The sequence below is a fragment of the Lissotriton helveticus genome, chromosome 3_2 (assembly GCF_964261635.1).
Source record: "Lissotriton helveticus chromosome 3_2, aLisHel1.1, whole genome shotgun sequence".
Classification (NCBI taxonomy): Eukaryota; Metazoa; Chordata; class Amphibia; order Caudata; family Salamandridae; genus Lissotriton; species Lissotriton helveticus.
In genome coordinates, this window is record NC_136062.1 from 360,691,511 (window position 1) to 360,710,748 (window position 19,238).

A 19,238-nucleotide genomic window follows, 5' to 3' on the forward strand; every position below is an offset into this window, starting at 1 on the left:
AGCAGCGTCTGTGTCGGAAGACCAAGTTAGTATGTGAGATGACCAAACAAGCCTGTAATTAGTCCTAGTCAACAACTACATCACCTATACAAAAAGAGGAGCTCAAACATTCTGGGAATTTGAAGATACAATTACATGGGTGTAAACCGCAAGAACAGAACCATCCTATCACGCCCAAACAAAACTTCATTAAGTTGAGTACAAGGACATAAACTCAACGGCCTCATGTTGAGTTTACCCAGATAATCAAGCAGCAACAATGCTGATCCGAGTTTCTTCCCTGCAAGCATGTTTTTCTGGTCTATTAGACAATATAAACCTTAGAAACTTTTTACCATACAACAGCATTTTGATACTACCTTCTTACATTCTCTTGTGGCGCAGTGAGAGGGTGTCAGCACTGGCAGACAGGACAAAAGACAACACTGGGCTCAAGCTTTAGCCTAGCCAGCCAAACAAACAGTCGCTGGTAGTTCTGTACTAAGCACATGCGATGAACAGGATCACAAACGGAATCAGCCAAAAGAAAGACATGAACTGTGTCTAGTATATTGGGCGCCATTCACAGCAGGTGACCAGGACCTATCCCAGAGCGGCCAAAAACGCGCTCAGTCGAACACTCCTAGGAGCGTGCCGCTTTTATAAAGGAAATGCTGTTGTGAAGTGGAAGGTAGGAAGCCAGCCACCCAGCCATGGAAATAAGTTGCCAGTTTTACGGAACAGAACGATTTATCGAGACTTTCCGATTAATGTTCCTGGGAAATGGAGCATGGCGAAGGCATCCGAGATATATACACACCAAAAGGGGGGGAGGGAGCTGGTAGGATTCAATGTGGATTACAAAAAGCAAAAGGGGGTGCATATAGGAAACAGACTGACGGAGGGGTAGGTTATAGTCATCAGGGAATAGCAAGAGATGAGGCCCCAATAAGGGAGGCTATCCCAGAGGGCAGATAGAGAGTGGCCAAAGCACAGCATACCTGGCAGGTTTAAAAAGCGGTATACCTGGCAGAATGAAATAGTTGCAGCTCATAGTTAGCAGACCAAATAACAAACTAGGTTCACATAGCGCAGGAACGAGGCACTGAATAGTAAGGGCGTATGGCAGCACGATATAGACAAAGTGAGGCCAAGCTCTAAGGCAGGCCATGGGGCCGGGAGTAATTGGCCCAACATGTCACACGAGACATAGTAAAGCTGCTGCAGTTCCTGCTCCAAACAAAGAAGTATTAACTAGATGGACTAAGCGTTAACACAGCACAGATAACAGGGCACTAGAATATAACCGCATTAGGCAGCCCGATATAGATAACGTAAAGCCAAAACGTGGGGCCAATGGAGAAAGTGCCAGAACAGTCTACGCAGGATTTTCTTACCTTTAGACAGACGTGCTGCGGATCAGGGGTCCTTCGGGCGAAGAAACCACAATCTGGCTGCCGGGAAGGCAGGAGCTCAGAGATGAGTGAATCTGAGGCCGCATTTAAGTAATGACGGTGCGAGCCGAGACCCAACCACAAAAGACAGACTGGATGCCGAATCCTCCCCAGAGGCAAAGCAATAGTCACAAGCGCTCGCCAGGCAGCTGCGGCACACGCGCTTTGCTTATTACATTTTAATAATAAAGCGCGGGTGCCACGATTTTACTAAAATTAAAAAAATAGATGTTTTTTACTATTTCTTTACTTTTGGTATAATCGCGACGACGTACACATTTCTCTTTTAGAGCCGTCTATTATAATTAAGATAGTCCTTGTAGCCAGATGTAGTGTAGATATATTCATTAGGTTTATTGTCAAGATAGTCACATCAGTAAATCACAGGAGCAGCCTCTGTCCTGCTCAGCCTGCCACCAACTGACACTCCACAGCTCCCCAAGCACCCAACATTCCATGATGACCACATCATACCTCCAACATTCCAGTCATCTTCAGGCACATCCATACACACACTGGCTGAGCAGTAGATAGAGGAACCATAGAGAAGGGAATTGCAGCAATAGATTATAACACATCCCCCTCCCTAAGGAAACCAAACACAATGAAGAATAAATAAAGATGCATGAAAATACACTGAACAAATGAATCAAGTACATATAACAAAATGAAAATGTAAGCCAATTCAAATTCCAATGAAATCACACACCTTAAATCACAATAAAAGAGTTCTCGGAAATCATTAGATACAAACAGTATTAATGTAATCATTCCAACACAACGTAGGTAAAACAAGAAAACCACAAACAGATTCATAACCAGGTAAAACCCAGAATTGCTTCAACTAAACATTTTATAGGTAAGAAGCAGTGAAAACCCACAAGAATGTGTCATATGCAACACAATCAAACCTAAGATAGCATTTAAAGAAAGTACCGGAAAAACCATACACCCACCAACCAACAGCGAGTGTAAGCGTAGAGAACTTCATGTGAAGATGTTTACTCCACGCAGACCAAACCATAATGACTAACCAGGAAAACCATTCACTCACCAACAAACAGTGAGTGTGAGCGTAGAGAACTTCATGTGAAGATGTTTACTCCACGCAGACCAAACCACAATAACTAATCAGGAAAACCATTCACTCACCAACCAAACAGTGAGTGTAAACGTAGAGAACTTCATGTGAAGGTGTTTACTCCACGCAGACCAAATAGAAAGAATTCACTCACTAACCAAACAGTGAGTGTAAACGTAGAGAACTTCATGTGAAGGTGTTTACTCCACGCAGACCAAATTTAAGTAACACAGAAAATGTGAAACCATAACCTCAAATAAAGGAACACACAGAATGTGAATCCAAAACCAACAACACAGAAAACCACGCCAAGACACAACATACACTCTCCTCCTCTCTTCCATATAAATTAAAAACAAACAGAAAAATCTTGCAACACTTGCAATATGGCCCACTACAATATTGTAAACACCCAGTTGTAAATAGGAATAAATCAACAGTAACATAACCAATTAAAATAATAAACATGGTCACCGTAGTCTATCATTGATGAGCGATTTCTCACCCGAAAATCCATGTAGCTTCTCACCCAAAGTCCAGAAAGTATTTGTCAGATCCAGAGTTTCCACTGTAGTAGTACCACATTCGCAGTAATGACAACCCAGTTTGAAATGACCACATGCGAGGGGTCAACACCAACAAGGATACCGCAAACCCATCTTGGATTAGAAAAGAAAAACGCTGCATCTGTTGAAAAGAGCGAATGATGAAGTGTCTGGACATCGTAAAAGAACTAGGAACATCAAACAAGTCAAAGTCCATTGCAAACCAATCTCCAACGTCGTGTTTAAAATCAAAACAAAGAAATCCATCCCAAAGTGTTAAAATGGCCGCCACTGCGTCGTTAAGTGTCATTTTCTGAAGGAAATAGGCCACGTTGAGCATGACGCAGGTTACACTGCTGAGATCCGTCACAGGGGTCATCTTCACCAGTTCTCCGGGGAATTCGAAATGCGTCATCAGAAAGACACAGCAGAGGAACAGAGAGGAGCTCTGCTGGCCAACCGTCACCAACTCCACAACGGTGAGTCAAAGCAGAGAAGTGCTCTTCACACATTAGGAAATAATTGTTGAACTTCTGCTAAAACACGCTGCACAACTGAAGTCTAAAGTCTTATTAATAAAATAGACAATCCTCTCGATCACACAGATGCTTAGCTCGAGCACAAACAAGTTATTGAATTCCTTAAGCATATATATTTTTTTCCAGTAGATGGCAGCAACAACACAGGAATCAGTCCGAAATGTAAGTAATTTGTTGATGTCTTAAACAGCCATGACGATGCGATCACACGGACAACGTTAAGTGAAAGTTAGTTTTATTTTTTTTTAAATTTACATCGTCAGTCCAAATTTTACACAGCAGATAATTGTCAAAGCGCCCTGGTCTGTAATGTGCAGACGTCCAAATAACCACAGAAATGGCACCATAGTCCAAATTCCAAATTCAGCAACTCGCACACGGCAGAAACCTCTTTCAAAGATACTGAAATGCTAAATAACCGTAAAAACACTCTGGTTCTATAGGCTGTCCTGATGACTAAGGACACTGGTGGGGCTTACCAGAGTGCAGTTTCAAGTAATCTTCTTCTTTGAAAGTAGAGTTCTAGTTGCAGTAATACTCAAGTCCTTGGTTGCAGGGTAATCCAGGGTAATCCAGGGTAAAGTAGGTTAATCCTTCACCAACACGTAGGTAGTTCCTTTGACCTCGTCGCCAGTATTACAATCAAGATAGTCCTTGTAGCCAGATGTAGTGTAGATATATTCATTAGGTTTATTGTCAAGATAGTCACATCAGTAAATCACAGGAAGATGGTAAGTCCATATGACGCCCCACCAGGAGCAGCTTCTGTCCTGCTCAGCCTGCCACCAACTGACACTCCACAGCTCCCCAAGCACTCAACATTCCATGATGACCACATCATACCTCCAACATTCCAGTCATCTTCAGGCACATCCATACACACACTGGCTGAGCAGTAGATAGAGGAACCATAGAGAAGGGAATTGCAGCAATAGATTATAACACCGTCCCACTTGAACGGGCTCGGCCGGACTTCCTGCTGTCGTAAAAGGTTTATTATCTTCTTTATGGGGCCATCTGTTTGGATCCATAAAGAAGATAAGAAACCTTTTACGCTAGCAGTAAGTCGGGCCAGCGAGTCCAAGTGGGACGGCTCTATAAGAGAAAACAGTACGTCACTGTAGGCTCTTTTCCAATTGCTGGCCACAGTTTAGCATGAAAGGTGATGCCAGCCAATGGAAAAGAGGGGTGGGGCTTAAACCCAGCTAGTGACAGCTACCGGTAAACATAAAATCTCGCCAGCGAGACTGCGCATGTGCGCAGCTTATGCTAGCCGAGACCTAAAAACAATCAGGAAACTTTACTAAGTTCAAAATGTGGTATCTTGTGTATAATTGAATTGTAGGCCATACCTCACGGTCCAAAGTGCCCAAAAATACGCTTAGAGGGATTTTTACAACGGAGGAAAAACCCTTCCAATTGATTTATTTGTTCAAACCATTAACCCCGAATGAAAACGTGATATTTCACGCCTGCAAAAAGTAGCGAAATGTCGCAAATAGTACACAATGCCAAATTTAATTTACACCTGCATCCTCCCAAAAACTCAACTGCTTGTGTAATCAGACGGAATTAAAGCCCCTTATCCTGTCGGGGAGGTGGCACGAACGCCCTTGGCACTGTAAGGGTTGGGAAAAGCTCCGTGATTGACCTCGCTCTATCTTGGCTCCCGCGAAAATGCTAAGCGGCTGCGGCAGTGTGAAATAATCCTGAAGTATCATAGTAAAACGAGTGCACAGGGATAACACAGATTCAGTATATGGGACAGACCCACAAATAAGTGTGCCAAGTCAGCTGCTTTTCACAAGTATATCTAAAAGAAAGTTAATGAAGCAAGCCAGGTTATGGTAGCAGTACTATGCGAAAGTATCAACCCAGGCCAAATTACAAGACAAACACTGGCTATTTAAAGACAAAAATTATGCAAAAAAGTTTTTATGAACTATAACACAAAAAAATATACTGTTGTAAAAAGTTTTTTTTAATTATATTGATAAAAATAGATTTTATTGTATCAATTTATCTTGTATACATGATGTATGTGTTTAATCTATTTTTATCTTTAGTGTTTGTCTTGTAATTTGGCCTGGGTTGATACTTTCGCATTGAACTAATTTCCCTGACCCAGGAACTTTATCCTTACCAGGGGGTCCTTGATATATCACATATGGTAGCAGTATTGACATAGAGAGATTAAGCATTCGAGGCAGTGCTTCATTTGTAAAATATTAAGTGCAAGGGCCCGGATCAGGAGTCCACTGCAGCTTGCACCACCATTGCTCCCGTCAACTACTAACCATCTCGCTCACCCACAGTTCAGATTAGTCCAGGTCCCCAAAGCTAAAGGAATGGCTGGGGAGGCAGGTGTTCTTTATTGTTCATGTATATTGTATTCATAAACAGCCGTGCTGATCCAAATGAGATGAGCAGCGCCACCATGTGACAAACTGTCATAAGTGCAGTGTTGAGAATTAAATGCCAGTGCTAAAAGACCCGCTCCAATTAAGTACAGAATAGAGGGATGTGCAATCTGAGGAGGAGACCACCTTGGCAGCACTTTAACTACAACCTTATATTTGTGATGATTTTGTCTTATTACTCAGCGCCCCAGGTAACAGGCTCACCCCCTCCATCACTGCTCCAATTACTAGTCGAGAAGCATCCTATCTCCGGAAGCACTGCACCTTCCACACATCATTCCCTGGTTTACTGTCCCAGAATATCCTCTTCCTCACCCACGTGAACAGTGTGAACACAAAATTAATAATACACTCGAAGCAAGGAGTTTGTCATGAAATATATTTCCTTTGAAAAATCTCTGGTACCATTTGTATTGACTTCTCAGGTGGTAAGTTACACAAACATGCTATTTAGAACGGTCACATTCGTTAAGGGGGGTCAGTTTATGCCTTCTTTCATTTTTGGTATGGGTGGGTCTGTTTTGTAGTTTGGAGAAATCCAAGCGTGTGTATCAGTTCAGACAAAATGTTATTAGAAATATGGATTTTCGATGCCACAATATAAAATAATGCATGTTATTACAATACGGACTAGAGTGATATTTAACACTACTAAAGATTAATATTAATAAAATCTCAATTAGATGGATAACAAAGCGACTACCACGGTACCCATCTGTGTACTGTAATATCCCTGAGCACAAACAAACTGAAATAATTACAGGGATACTAATGATGCCAAATGTGTACACAGAACACATTTCCTGATTTCTTCCCATTTTATATATTTTGTTTCCAAGTTCTGTAAAGCTAATCTGCATTTTTTTTTTAAAGCTATAATGCACTTGCTTTGTTAGGCAAGTCACATAGGGCCACATGCATCAACATAAAAAACAATTGCAAACGGGCAGATTCGCATAATCTGGACCTTTGCGACCAGTATTTTCGTATTCAGGATGCATCTTCCCAAATGCAAATATCGCAATTTAAGGAATCGCAAAATTCGTGATTACTTAAATTGTGATTACATTTAAGAAATCGCAAGTTGCAATTCCTTAAATGCAATGTATTAAACAATAAAAATGTGTGATTTTGCAAATAGGAATTGCAATTTACTGTCAATCTAAAGTTGATGGTAATTTGCAATTTCTTTGAAAAATACACTAAAGTGCATTTTTCAAAGTCCCATGTGACACACACAGATTCCCATGGGTGCATGTATGTGCGCAACATATGTATAAATGGAAATTTCAGGGGTGCAACAGGGTGTCCTTTTGGCACCATTGCACCCTTGAAATTGCATGCTCAATATGCTGGGTACCCGCAAATTGCACATGCAATTCCCATTCATTCCTATCTGCATCTCGGCCCATATGAATGAATGAGAATCAATTCCTTAACACCTTAGCTGCTTCGAACGTTCTGCGCCAGTGCGGAACGTTCGAAAAATGGGTGGAGCTGCGTCGGCCAACGGTCGTTCGCAGCGCCAGCCAGGTAGTGCTCCTGTCGACCGTTGGCCGACGGGAGCACGGAACGGGTTAATTGCGACTCGCAACATGCGAGTCACAATCGAGGAATGTGTAGGAATCTCAATTTTTTTTGTGCAAATTCTACAAGCATAGGCAATCTCGATTCTCTAATTGCAATTCCTTAAAAATCGCAAATAAAGAATCGCTATTGACTATTTTGATGCATATGCAACATAATCTATATGGGGTGGATTAGAACAAATGTGGAATTTGTTTTGGTGTACGGAAGAGAGTATATGCATTTGTCTATCGATGCAGTGGATAATCAATTCCTCGCTCTTCCTCCAGGTCAACTGTTAAACAATCAGTGTGTTCTTTGCACAATCAATCATGTGGAAAAATATATTATTTAATGTCTCCCACCGAGCCTGTATTTTGAGTGTTCTTTTTGCATTTTGAAGGAAAGGACTTGCTTTAAAAACAATATTATTTCTCTGTGCTTCTGCTTGCAGCACGTGCGGGCCTCCTCAAACGGGCTCATTTCCTCTGATCAATTCCAGAAACTGTTCATTGAGTTGGATAGAGACACAGTTAGAGAAGTAAGTGAAGTGTCAAAGATACTGAAAGTCAACATTGTAAGCTATACGTTTTTTGTAACACCATGCCTATCCTGGTAAATTCTACATGTGTAGCTCTTTCTGTGTTTCTTTTTATGTTTCTGTGTCAAATGTTAATATCTTGTTGTTGGCTTTTGTGAATATACCTGTAACAGTTGTTTACCTTTTCTGACCATTCAGGCAGGGGCACCTTCTATATCCGTGGAGGGGGAAGAAAGCAATCGTTGTAACCTACTGACAGGAAATATTGGAAATCAGCAATCCTTTTTGAGTCCATGCCTCAGTTCACAATTATTGCTCATTATAAACAGTGTTTATAATGAACTACAACTGAAATAAAATGATGACTTGCCTACTGGCTCGCCTCTTCTGGTCCTCTGTGTGCTTCCAGTCCGTGGGAGCCCATTGCTCCCGAGCGAACTCCTCTCCACCAATGCAGACACTGCTCTCATGCTGCTGATAATAAGCAGCATGTGAGAAGTGACAGGGTTGGCTGCAGCGGGCTGGCTTGACTCTCCCTCACTAAGACAGCTTGGGTTGGATAGGTTTAAAGTTCAATGTCAGACTGGCTATCGCCAAGACCAGCCAAAGTGATATACGCACTTTAAACAGGAGTGGGTACCACTCCTCTCCTGCCGCCAATCGGCAGCAATAGCCCTGCCCTGATACTCGACTCTGGCCGGGAGCAGTGAAAAAAGAAATGGTAATAAAATAATTTTATTTTTCACCTTTGCTGTGATTTCGGCAGTGGGCCGACTCTCTTGCGCCCTGACAGAGGAGCCGCGGCTGCATTCAGGATTAATAGTGGTAATCTAGATACTGTAGTACATGAGATTCTGCTGTTAATGAAAGTGTAATATCTGAAATATTGCACTGGGATCATCAGGGAGTTTGGAAGAACATAGTTTTTCTTTCTGCTGCTCCTCTAATCCTGCACATGGTGGTAGATTCGAAACATAATCCATGACTTGGACAAGCGGCAATCATGAGGTAGGGATGAATAGGTTTCACATTAATGAAACAATAACAGCCTAAAGTCAGTGACTCGGATTAACCTCCCAGGACAACTCTTGAATGAGTAGATAAAGTGCTGGACAGGCTCATGGGAACTTCTGGAAGATTTAATCAGGCCAAGGGAGTAGCCAGAAATTAACCCCCCCAACTTTGGCCCATACCCCTAATGGTACCAAGCAAGTGAAGCATGCATGCATGAGATTCCCATGAAGCGTTCCTTACAACTTTGCATTCCTCTATGATACATCAATTCATTCATCCTTTCAGTCCATCCTTTCAACTACCAGTCCCTTCTTTCACATATCCACTATTTCTACCACTCTATTCATTCTTCTGGCTCCCATATTTACACCCTTCTGTTTTTTCTCAATTTGATTCCTCTTTTAACCTTTCATTATCCCATTGCTTCCCTTTTTACCCTTCTTTTCGTTCCTCCTTCAGTCTTGCCTTCAATTTTACTTCCTTTCTCTCTTCCTTCCAAATTGTGTTCCCTAATTTCATACTACCTTCTTTTTGGCATTCCTTCCTGGCCCCTTTCCTTGGTATATTCTTTCCATCTACACTTTGTTCTTTCTTGGTTTCCTCAATTTCTTGATACACTTTGTTTTCCTGCTTCTCTCTAATTTTTCTTTCTCTGTCCCAGCGCTTGTCTTATTTGGCATCCCTAAGCCCACACCACTTATCGCTGTCATGTTTTCTCTTAGTGATTTTTATGAGTTTCCATCTGCCCATGCAAACTGAAGAAACCCTAAAGAAATAATCACTGTTTTAAAAAGATCGGGCTTACAGGCCATGCGGTACAGCGGCTACCCCCGTTTTAGCTGCTAATGTGGAGGCTGACCACTGATTCAAATACTGGAATACAGGGAATAACAAAACTTTGAAAGTATTTTTGTAAACTAGAGACTTTCTTCAAATTAATAGCATTCCGAGGATGTTCACCTGGTTAATTTCCATTGGTTAAGACCTTCCGTACAGCCCTTTTTTCCACCATCACAAATCTATTGTTTTGTCTTTTCTGGGTGAACCCCATACAGTCTTCTTTCTCACACATTCTTCCAGAGAATGGGCAATGGACAAAGTGGGCTCTTGCCCAGGGTCCCAGCCTTTCAGGCGGACCCCTTAAAGAGCCAACTTCGTTCTGCTGAGAGTTTTGCCCTGATGACCAGGAATAATTCTTCAACATTTTTCTTTTTTTAATACCGTTTTCCTTTAATTTATTTACAATGTGGGTGATGGGTGCGAGTCTGTTAGACATTTTGCGGAGAAATATTTCATACAAAATCCAGAAAAAAAGTTTCTTTTCGCGCAAAACATGACCTCACAAAGGAGAAATGGGAGGGGGGTCACAGTGATTATTTGCAATAATATTAGTGAGCTGCTGCTGTTACAATATTGAAAGCACACGTCACTATCCCTTAATATTGGATGTAAACACATTTAGAATTTGAACCAATGTGCCTACTCCCTGTCAGTAGCCTGTCAAAAGAGGGCATTAAAGAGCGGACATTGGATGTGAACTTCAAAGATTTTCTGAACAGGAGCTCCTAGAATAGCCGGGGTGGCTCCCCCGTTATGGCAGAGGAGCGCGTCATCCCACTGTTCAGAGCCAGAAGATAATAAAAATAAAATAACAAACTATTATCATTTTATTTTCCCCTGGCTGAGCCGAGGGGCCTGAGTCTATGGCGTGGCCATCATCTAAGTCGTTAGCCGTGAGGAGGAGAGTTCTCCTCTATAAGTTAGCATGTCTGTTTGGCCGTCCATCTTTGGCTGCCCAAACAGACATGTGCACTTACATTTCCCCAATCCAGCTGCCTTGTACAGGTGGAGAAAAGGCACAGACTTCCGGTGCCTGAGCAAGCGTTAGTTCAGCCCGCTCAGGCCAATTCCAGTGCTGCTCTCATGTAGCATGAGAGAAGTGTCTGGATTTGGGTGGGAAGTATGAAAGCCTATACAGTGTGACGCAATGCTCTAAGAAGCTGCTCTCCGGCAGCAGCAGGTAAATCATAATAAATAAAAAAATTATTATATATATTCATATTCTTCAACCCCCCTCCCCCCCCCCCCCCCCCGTCCCCCCGGCGCACTGCCTCAGCACTTTCTGTTGGCCGCCACTGTAAAAAAGGTTTGTCCCAGGGCGCCCAAAATTCTTAAGATGTCTCTGCGATTCTTTCCCTCTTTTCCCTCCACTTATTATCCATCTATCAATACTAAAGTCTATTCCTTGCCCCTACTTCCTCATCTGTTTTTTCCTCTTTATCCTTGCTCTTGCAATAAGCACTTAGCTCTGTCGCTACCTTAGTCTCCTATTCCTGCCTGTACCCTACAACTGCTACCCTACCTAATGTTTCTAACCTTGTCTATTTTCTTATACCTCTACCACTATCAATAACCTATTTACCTAGATCCCAAGTCTGGGACTGAACAGGACCACTTTTTTGGGGTAAGTGCATTCTCTCCGAACCGGTCTGTGCAGTCATTGCCACCCCATGCTTCATGGAAACCACTATCTATGTTTTACTCTTACTATTCCCCCTATCTGTGTCCTAGCACATCGTTCCCGGTCCATACCTTAGTCCCTCTTTACTAGAGTATATGTACCGTTACCTGTATCCGGTCACTTCTCCTGGAGCATATGTCATAATAACTCTTTTCGCCTCCACATACTATACCCCCTTTTCATGTTACTTGCTTTCCTGTGTGGTTTTCTTGGCCAGATTTTTATAATTTTGCATATTTAACAAAAGCTTCACCATCTTGTAATTTCACTAGCCCGGAGTCATCAGAGCGGTGTTCTCTTTTCATGCTTTTGTTCAGGATGACCTGAACCACATTTGCTATGTTCTGTCTGTGTTCTGCTGGATGCTTCGGTGCCCCAGGTGAGTGACGCTGACATTGCACCAGTAAGCTGCAGTGGATATCCTGGAGTAAAGATGTTCTAAAGGGTAAAAAAAAAAAACTCCAATTTCACAGCAGTGGTGGGACTTCTGCTGATTTCTCTAGGGAATACTTTTTTATTTTGTGCTTTAATAAGTAATGTATCGCATTTCATAGTCTACAGTGTGTTGTAGTTAAACAGAGCCACAACGATAGCTCCTGGCTCTGCTTGGAGTGCATACAAGACACATATTTAGTATTCTGGCTTATGTATTGTAATGTTAACTGGAGGTTAACCCCACACTGTTTCTTTTCAGCATCCCGCAAGACCTGTGTACCAGTCTGAATTCCTGAAAAAGGTGCAGTCTATGTGCAGCCATCTTTACTTCGATTACCTGGGCAACCTCATCGCCTTTGTCAACTTAATTTCCATCTGTGTGAGTACTATGGTGAAGATTGTTGCTTCCCAACCTAGATGAAACCATGTTGAGTGTTTAAAGGGTATTGTTATACTTGGTCAACAGGCGCGCTTTGGCTTCATGTGAATAAGCTACATGGTAGTCCCAGTAGAATTACTACATTGCCTCTCTCCAGCCGCCACAAGATAATTAAGTTTTCCTGCCCCAGCACTCTCTCGCTCTAATTCCTTCACTGACAATTTCCCACACCAATGGCTTGGGCTGAAAGTGCTAGTTAATGTCAGTCTTGGCCTTTAGAATGGGATTAACCTATGTGTTGTAAAAGCAAACTTGCTGTACTCTACTCCGCTTCTGGTGGGTTCTGGATATGACACTTGTCCTAGTAACGCACGACCCTGGCTATCTTTACTGATGATTTTATTAACTACACTAGTCACAATCCTTATAACGTTAAACCAAAAGATGCAGTATAATTGGCACTGGTGTGGATTCTCTTGTTGGGATTCTATGTACGCTGGGTTCACAGGTGTCCATGCTATTCTCGGCTTCTCATCTTGCTCCCGAGGGCTACACCGTCCGATACCTCTTCCCCACAAAGGTACCGGAAAAAGAGAAAAGCATAGACTGGGGTAAGTGTATGGGAAGTCTGAAAGTGGATTTGAGTGGGTCAAGTGTACCCTTCACCGTCCCTATTGTGCTTTGTGCCTTAGTGGGGGAAAAAGGTCTGTGCCCAATCACCCTTGGGTGCCCTTTAACCCTGCCCACCACCCCTTAACAAAAGAAAACTGCAACTCGGTCACTTCACTGAAGCCACGACCCTCCTGGGCCGTAGGGTTGGGAGCCACAGCATTCTCTTCTCCTGGGGAAGGACTGAATCCAATCGCGTTGCTCCTAGAGCTGTTCCCTGGAGTCCTGGGCAGCTTCGCGTTGTCCGCTCCAAGCTCCGGCTCTCCTGCAGGTTCCTCCGCTCCGGTGTGTTCCTGTGTAGGTCCCCGTGTCTTCGTCGTGTCCTCCGGTTTTCCTCTGCACGCAACACTTGCCGGCCTCGAGAGCCCGTCCACTTCAATTTCCGCCCCTTTTCTATGCCTCCCGTCTATTGCGAGTGGAGCTTTGCCGGTGCTTCCATTTGGGGTCATTGCGGTCGCCATCTTGGAAAGTTCGTGTCGATCCACGACCCCATCACACTTGCCCAACTGTACTGCGCCCATAATGCTGATGCTATTAGGACTCTGGTAAGAAGCCACTTGTCAGCTGCTACCTCAGACCTTAATTTGTACATGCAAATGTGGGACTTCCCCCAAGTATTTGTAGGATAGAATGCTTCCTGGACCTTTTGGTACAGCTAGGAAAATGTCATCTTGGATCAAAGTATAAACATTTTTTTTATTTTCTTATTTTAGCAGGTATCAAAGGGAATTATTTCTACACTTCTCTTTTCATTCAAATTATTTTTGATTAGGATCTAAAGTAGAAGCCCCTAGGCACAATATTTCAGTTTTTTTACAAATATAATTTAACACAGTGGGTCAGTAAAAAACGGTGGGCTATTCACATGTTCACTGTTAAGAAAACAAAATGTATATTAAAATGTACGTTTAGTTAATGGGTTACCAAAGGGTTCGATGAACTATACAGTGTTTAAACATACATTGGGGAACGGTACTTAAACATAAAATGCTTATCAAGAGGTAAGTACTGCCTCAGACTCCCTTGCCAACAACAGACTCAAGCAGCTAGTGACTGCATCGACCCACACAGCCAGACTGACGCTCGACCCCCTTTACCTCTGCCAGCGGAAACATCACCTACAGGCACACCACTGAACGACTGGACCAACCACCGCTGTGTACATCTCGCCTTCACCTTGCCTACCGTACACCACTGCCCTTGTTCCCCTCCGCAGCTGGAACTAGGCCATCGTAGAACGTCTTGCTGACTTCCTCGGCACGACCACTCCAACTGACCGCAGCGCCCCACCTTCACCGATGGATCTCCAATTGTGCCCTCAAAAAGACACCAAGGAAGCCAGCTGCTTCACTCCCACCCTCCACAAGTCCGAGATGCACCGGTCAACGACTCTAGAAGAGAAGGAGGAAAAACAAAACTCCATAAACCCACGCTACCCTCTAATCCGCTGTCAACTCATACTACCGTCTCCTCAAAACCACAAAGAAAACAGCCTTCCAGGACTCAATAAACACCAACGCACACAGCAGCAAAGAACTCTTCAACATAGTCAAGTAGTTTGCCAGGCCCAACAGCGAGACCAGACAACCCACCCACCCAACACCTCTGCAACCAACTCTGCACCTTCTTCCGCCACAAGATCAGACAGAGCTATGACCGCTTCGACACCCAAGACCCAGCCACCATGTCCACCACCACCGCACGCAACCACGCCTCACCACAACAGATCATGCTCAACTGGACTACCCTCACCACAGATGACCAGCTCAAGACCATGAAGAGCATCCCCTCAGATGCCCTATCGGATCCTTGCCAGTACCACATCTTCCATAGAGCAGCCCCCTAAATCGCTCCCCAGCTTCACCACACCATCAACTGCTCCATCATAGCTGCCACCTTCCCCGACGACTGAAAACACGTGGAGATAAACCCTCCACTGACTAAACCGTCCCCCGACCCGATAGACCTCTAGAACTTCAGACCTATTTCCCCTCTTACCCTTCCCAGTCAAGGTCATCAAGAAGGCCACCAACGGCCAACTCTGAGTTTATTGAAGAGCATCTCATCCTGGACACCTTCCAATCCAGTTTCTGAAGCTACCACTGCACCAAGGATGCACTCCTCACCAACACCAATGACACTGGCTCCGTCCTCAACTGTGACCAAACCACAGCCCTCATCCTACTGAACCTCTCGGCCGCCTACGACACCATTTCCCATTGCACCTTAATCACGAGACTCCACGATGCTGGCATCCGTGACCAAGCATTGGACTGCATTCACTCCTTCCTCACAGGCAGAACACAGCGAGTCAGACTATACCCGTTCCTCTCGGATCCTACACAGATCAGCTGTTGAGTGCCCTGGGGCTCCTCATTGAGCCCCACCCACTTTAACATCTACATGTCTCCCCTTGCAGCTAACGTCTGAAGCCAAGGACTCAACATAGTCTACGCTGACCACACCCAGCTGATCATCTCCATCCCCAACGAACCCACAGCCGCCAGAATCAACTTTCACAATGTAATGAAGGCTGTTGCTATCTGGATGCAAGACAGCTGCCTCAAGCTCAAATTTGACAAGACCGAAGTACTCATCCTGGGACCTGGACCCTCTCTGCCTGAGATGATTCTTGGTGGTTCGCTGCACTAGGAACCCGTCCAACCCCTACGGACCATGCCCGCAACCTCGGCATAATACTGTACTGCTCGCATTCAATGAACTGCCAAATCAACCCAGTATCCTCATCCTGTTTCCACATGCTCAGAGACATTCAGATGGCTCCCCACAGAATTCAGAAAGACGGTCACCCACGCACTTATCACCAGTAGACTTGACTACAGCAACACAATCTATGCCAGCATCACATACAAACCGCTCAAACTACAGAACTGTCACAATGCCGCAGCCAGACTGTACCATGACATCCCCCGCCGCAGCCAAATGACACACTTCCACAAGCTCCAGTCAACAAAAGAATCCGCTTCAAGTTCCATGCACATGCCTACAAGGCCCTCCACTAGACCACCTTGCTTTCCACACACCGGCCAGACAACTCGGCGGCTCTACCCAACTCACCCTGGCCTCTGTCCCACAGATCCAGAAGACTAGAAACAGACGAAGATTGTAGGAAAGTAGGATCTACTTCTATGGTGACCCCCACTTTTAGCCTGGTGCTAAACTGTATTATGACTAGTCAGACTGGGGTCTTGAGTAGCAAGCTCACAGTCGTTCTGCTTTCTCCCTAAATTGTTCTGTTGAATACTTTGGTACCCTCCAGATTGGATACTGGGGTACCCTTATCAGTCGCTAGTATATGGAGACACATTTCTGCCCAACTGCTGCTGAGCCAAGCTCGAGCAGAAGCAGGTGGAACATTAGGGTTCCTGTCACAGGGAGGTGTGACAACCTCCCAGACAGGATTTAGTGTATTGGGACCAGGTGGGTGCGCTTGCCAGCACCAGAAAGTCTACATGAGGGGCACACTTGGTGTCCCTGTGCATAGTCCAGTTCAAACCAGTGGGAACCATTGCCTCCCGCTTTAGGCCGAAACTGGACAAAGGACATTGGAGTAACCTCCTCCCTATCCAGACCCTCCCCTAGGAGGGTCCCCTGAATCTTCCCAACCCTTTCCCTAGAGTACTTGAGGGCCTACCTGGGTGTAAGTCACGAGATTCGTCGTGGGATGAGATTCAGGTCAGACACCACTGCACTTCTACCGTCTGGGACCTCTGGACTTCGTTTAGGTCTGCCTTTATTTATTTATTTATTTATTTATTTTTATTCATTCAAAGTTTTATATAGCGCGAACAAGATCCTTACAGATATCAGAGCGCTTCACAATGACAGGGTAGGGGCAGTAGGAATGAACAGAGGTAATGGGAGCATTGTAGTAGTCACTAACATGAAAGGATAAAACATATCAATATACAGTCAGGTAAACAAATAATATAAGACGGCACAAGTCATTGATCCCACTACAGAGGTGTTCAGGTACACCTTGGTGAGTGGAAGGCTTATACCAGTGTTTTAGTATAGAGAGAGCACTGAGTGGGGGCATCGGGAGGGTGAATCAGTGACCCAACGTGTATCATATATTGGTCGGTAGTAAGAAAGTAGCGTAGTAGTGTCTCCATCAAGTAGAGGTATAGTGCCAGAGGACAAGGTGAGCATTGACACAAGGCAATGCAGAGTCTCTGATCCAGCACCTATAAGGTTCAGGAGATCTTGGCCAGAAGGATGGTTTTCACCTCTTTCTTGAAGAGTGCAGTGGGGAAGATACGCCTTGTTTCAGGAGGGAGCGCATTCCAGATCCTGGGTGCCATTCCTGAGAAGGAGCGCTTGTAAGTTTTCTCTTTCCGGAATCTACGGGGTTTCAGGAGTAGATTTTTTGAGCTTCTATTGGATCTTCTATTGGATCTCGAACCTCCTGATATAGACAACTTTTGAGCAAGGTAGTTGCGTGCATTGTGGTGCACGGCCGCGTGTGTCATAACTGCAATTTTTAGTTGTATTCTGGCTTCAAAAGGCAGCCATTTTAGGGACTTTAAGTCTGGGGAAATAAGCGAATGTTTTCTTGAGCCAGTAATGAGTCTTGCGGCAGCGTTCAGGGAGGCTCTTAAGGGTGCTGTTGTGGATAGCGGGAGTCCGCTGAGGGCCACAATTCCGTAGTCTATTCGAGGGATGACTAACGCTTGTACAGCAGTTTGGAAGTCTTCAGCAGGGAGGAAGGGTTTAATTTTCCTCAGTGTGTTGATTTGGAAATTAGCTGCTTTTGTGGCTTTGCTGACGTGCTGCTGCATGTTGAGCTTGGCGTCCAGTGTGATGCCTAGGGATTTCGCTAAGTCCACGATGGTGGGTTGGACATTGAGTGCTGTTAGGTTGTTGAGCCATGTTTGGGTGGTGGAAATTTTCGCCGGGGGTGAGATGAGAAGGAACTCAGTTTTCAGAGCATTTAGTTTGAGGTGATTATCGGCTAGCCAAGATTGAGTGTTAATAAGCGTGGAATTCAGATGTTTGATATCTTCCGGGGATTGAAGCTTTAGGTACAGTTGTGTGTCGTCGGCGTACATATGGAATTGGACATTAGAAGCTTGGAGCAAGGTGGCGAGTGGTTCCATGACGAGGTTGAACAATGTGGGGGAGAGGGAGGATCCTTGTGGAACACCTAGATCTGCAGGCACAGGTGAAGATAGCACATTGTCGGTCTTGAACTTCTGAGACCGGTTGTGAAGGAAGGACGAGAACCATTTGAGAACCGTTCCCGATAGACCCATTCTAGTGCTTAGCAGCTCCAGCAAGTTCTCATGTTTGACCGTGTCAAATGCTGACGAGAGGTCAAGAAGGATGAGGAGGCAGGACTCATTGCGATCAAGAATTTGGAGGGCGTCATCAATTATGTGTGTCATAGCTGTTTCCGTGCTATGTTTCGCTCAGAAGCCTGATTGATGAGAGTTGAGGAGGTCAAATTGGTCAATGTGTCTTGTTAGTTGGAGTTGGACACATTTCTCCAGCAGTTTGGCCAGGGTGGGGATATTGGTGATGGGCCGGTAATTGTTTAGGTCAGACGGATCAGCTGTAGGTTTCTTGAGTATAGGCGTGACTTGCCCCACCTTGAGGGAGTCTGGAATGAGGCCTTGTTGCAGGGAGCAGTTGATGATTTTGGTCCAGAGAGGGAGGAGCAAGGGGATGAAGTCTTTTACAGCATTAGCAGGTAGAGGGTCTGTGAGGTGATTAGAGGGCTTCAAGGTGCAGAGCAGCTTGTGTATTGTTTCTTCCGAGTAGGTATCGAAGTACAGCCAAGATGCCATGTTTTTAGGTTGAGTGTTAGCCATTCTGGTGTGGTTGGGGAATCGGCTTACATCCATGATGAGGTCATTTCTTATGTTGTCAGTCTTTAGCTTAAAGAAAGCAGAGAAGTCTTCACAGTGTGGGGAGTCGCTTGTTGTGCTATTTGATTGTAAGGGCTGTGCCTTTGTTTGTGTCTTGATTAGTTCGAACAGTTTTCTTGGCCTGTTTTTTGCTTGGTCCAACTGGCGGCTGAAGAAGTCCAACTTTGTGCGCTTTATTTTCCTGAAGTAGGCATTTCTCTTGTT

The 19,238-nt window shown here is 44.4% G+C and overlaps 1 protein-coding gene across 1 annotated transcript in view; it reads left to right on the forward strand.

Moving 5' to 3' along the window:
* TPCN2 (two pore segment channel 2) overlaps positions 1 to 19,238 on the forward strand; it is a 228,681-nt gene that overhangs the window by 134,060 nt on the left and 75,383 nt on the right. Inside the window, exons 13-14 of the mRNA XM_078684245.1 lie at positions 8,039 to 8,125; positions 12,355 to 12,474. Of these exons, the coding sequence (XP_078540371.1) occupies positions 8,039 to 8,125; positions 12,355 to 12,474 (207 nt within the window). The remainder of the gene's footprint in view (positions 1 to 8,038; positions 8,126 to 12,354; positions 12,475 to 19,238) is intronic.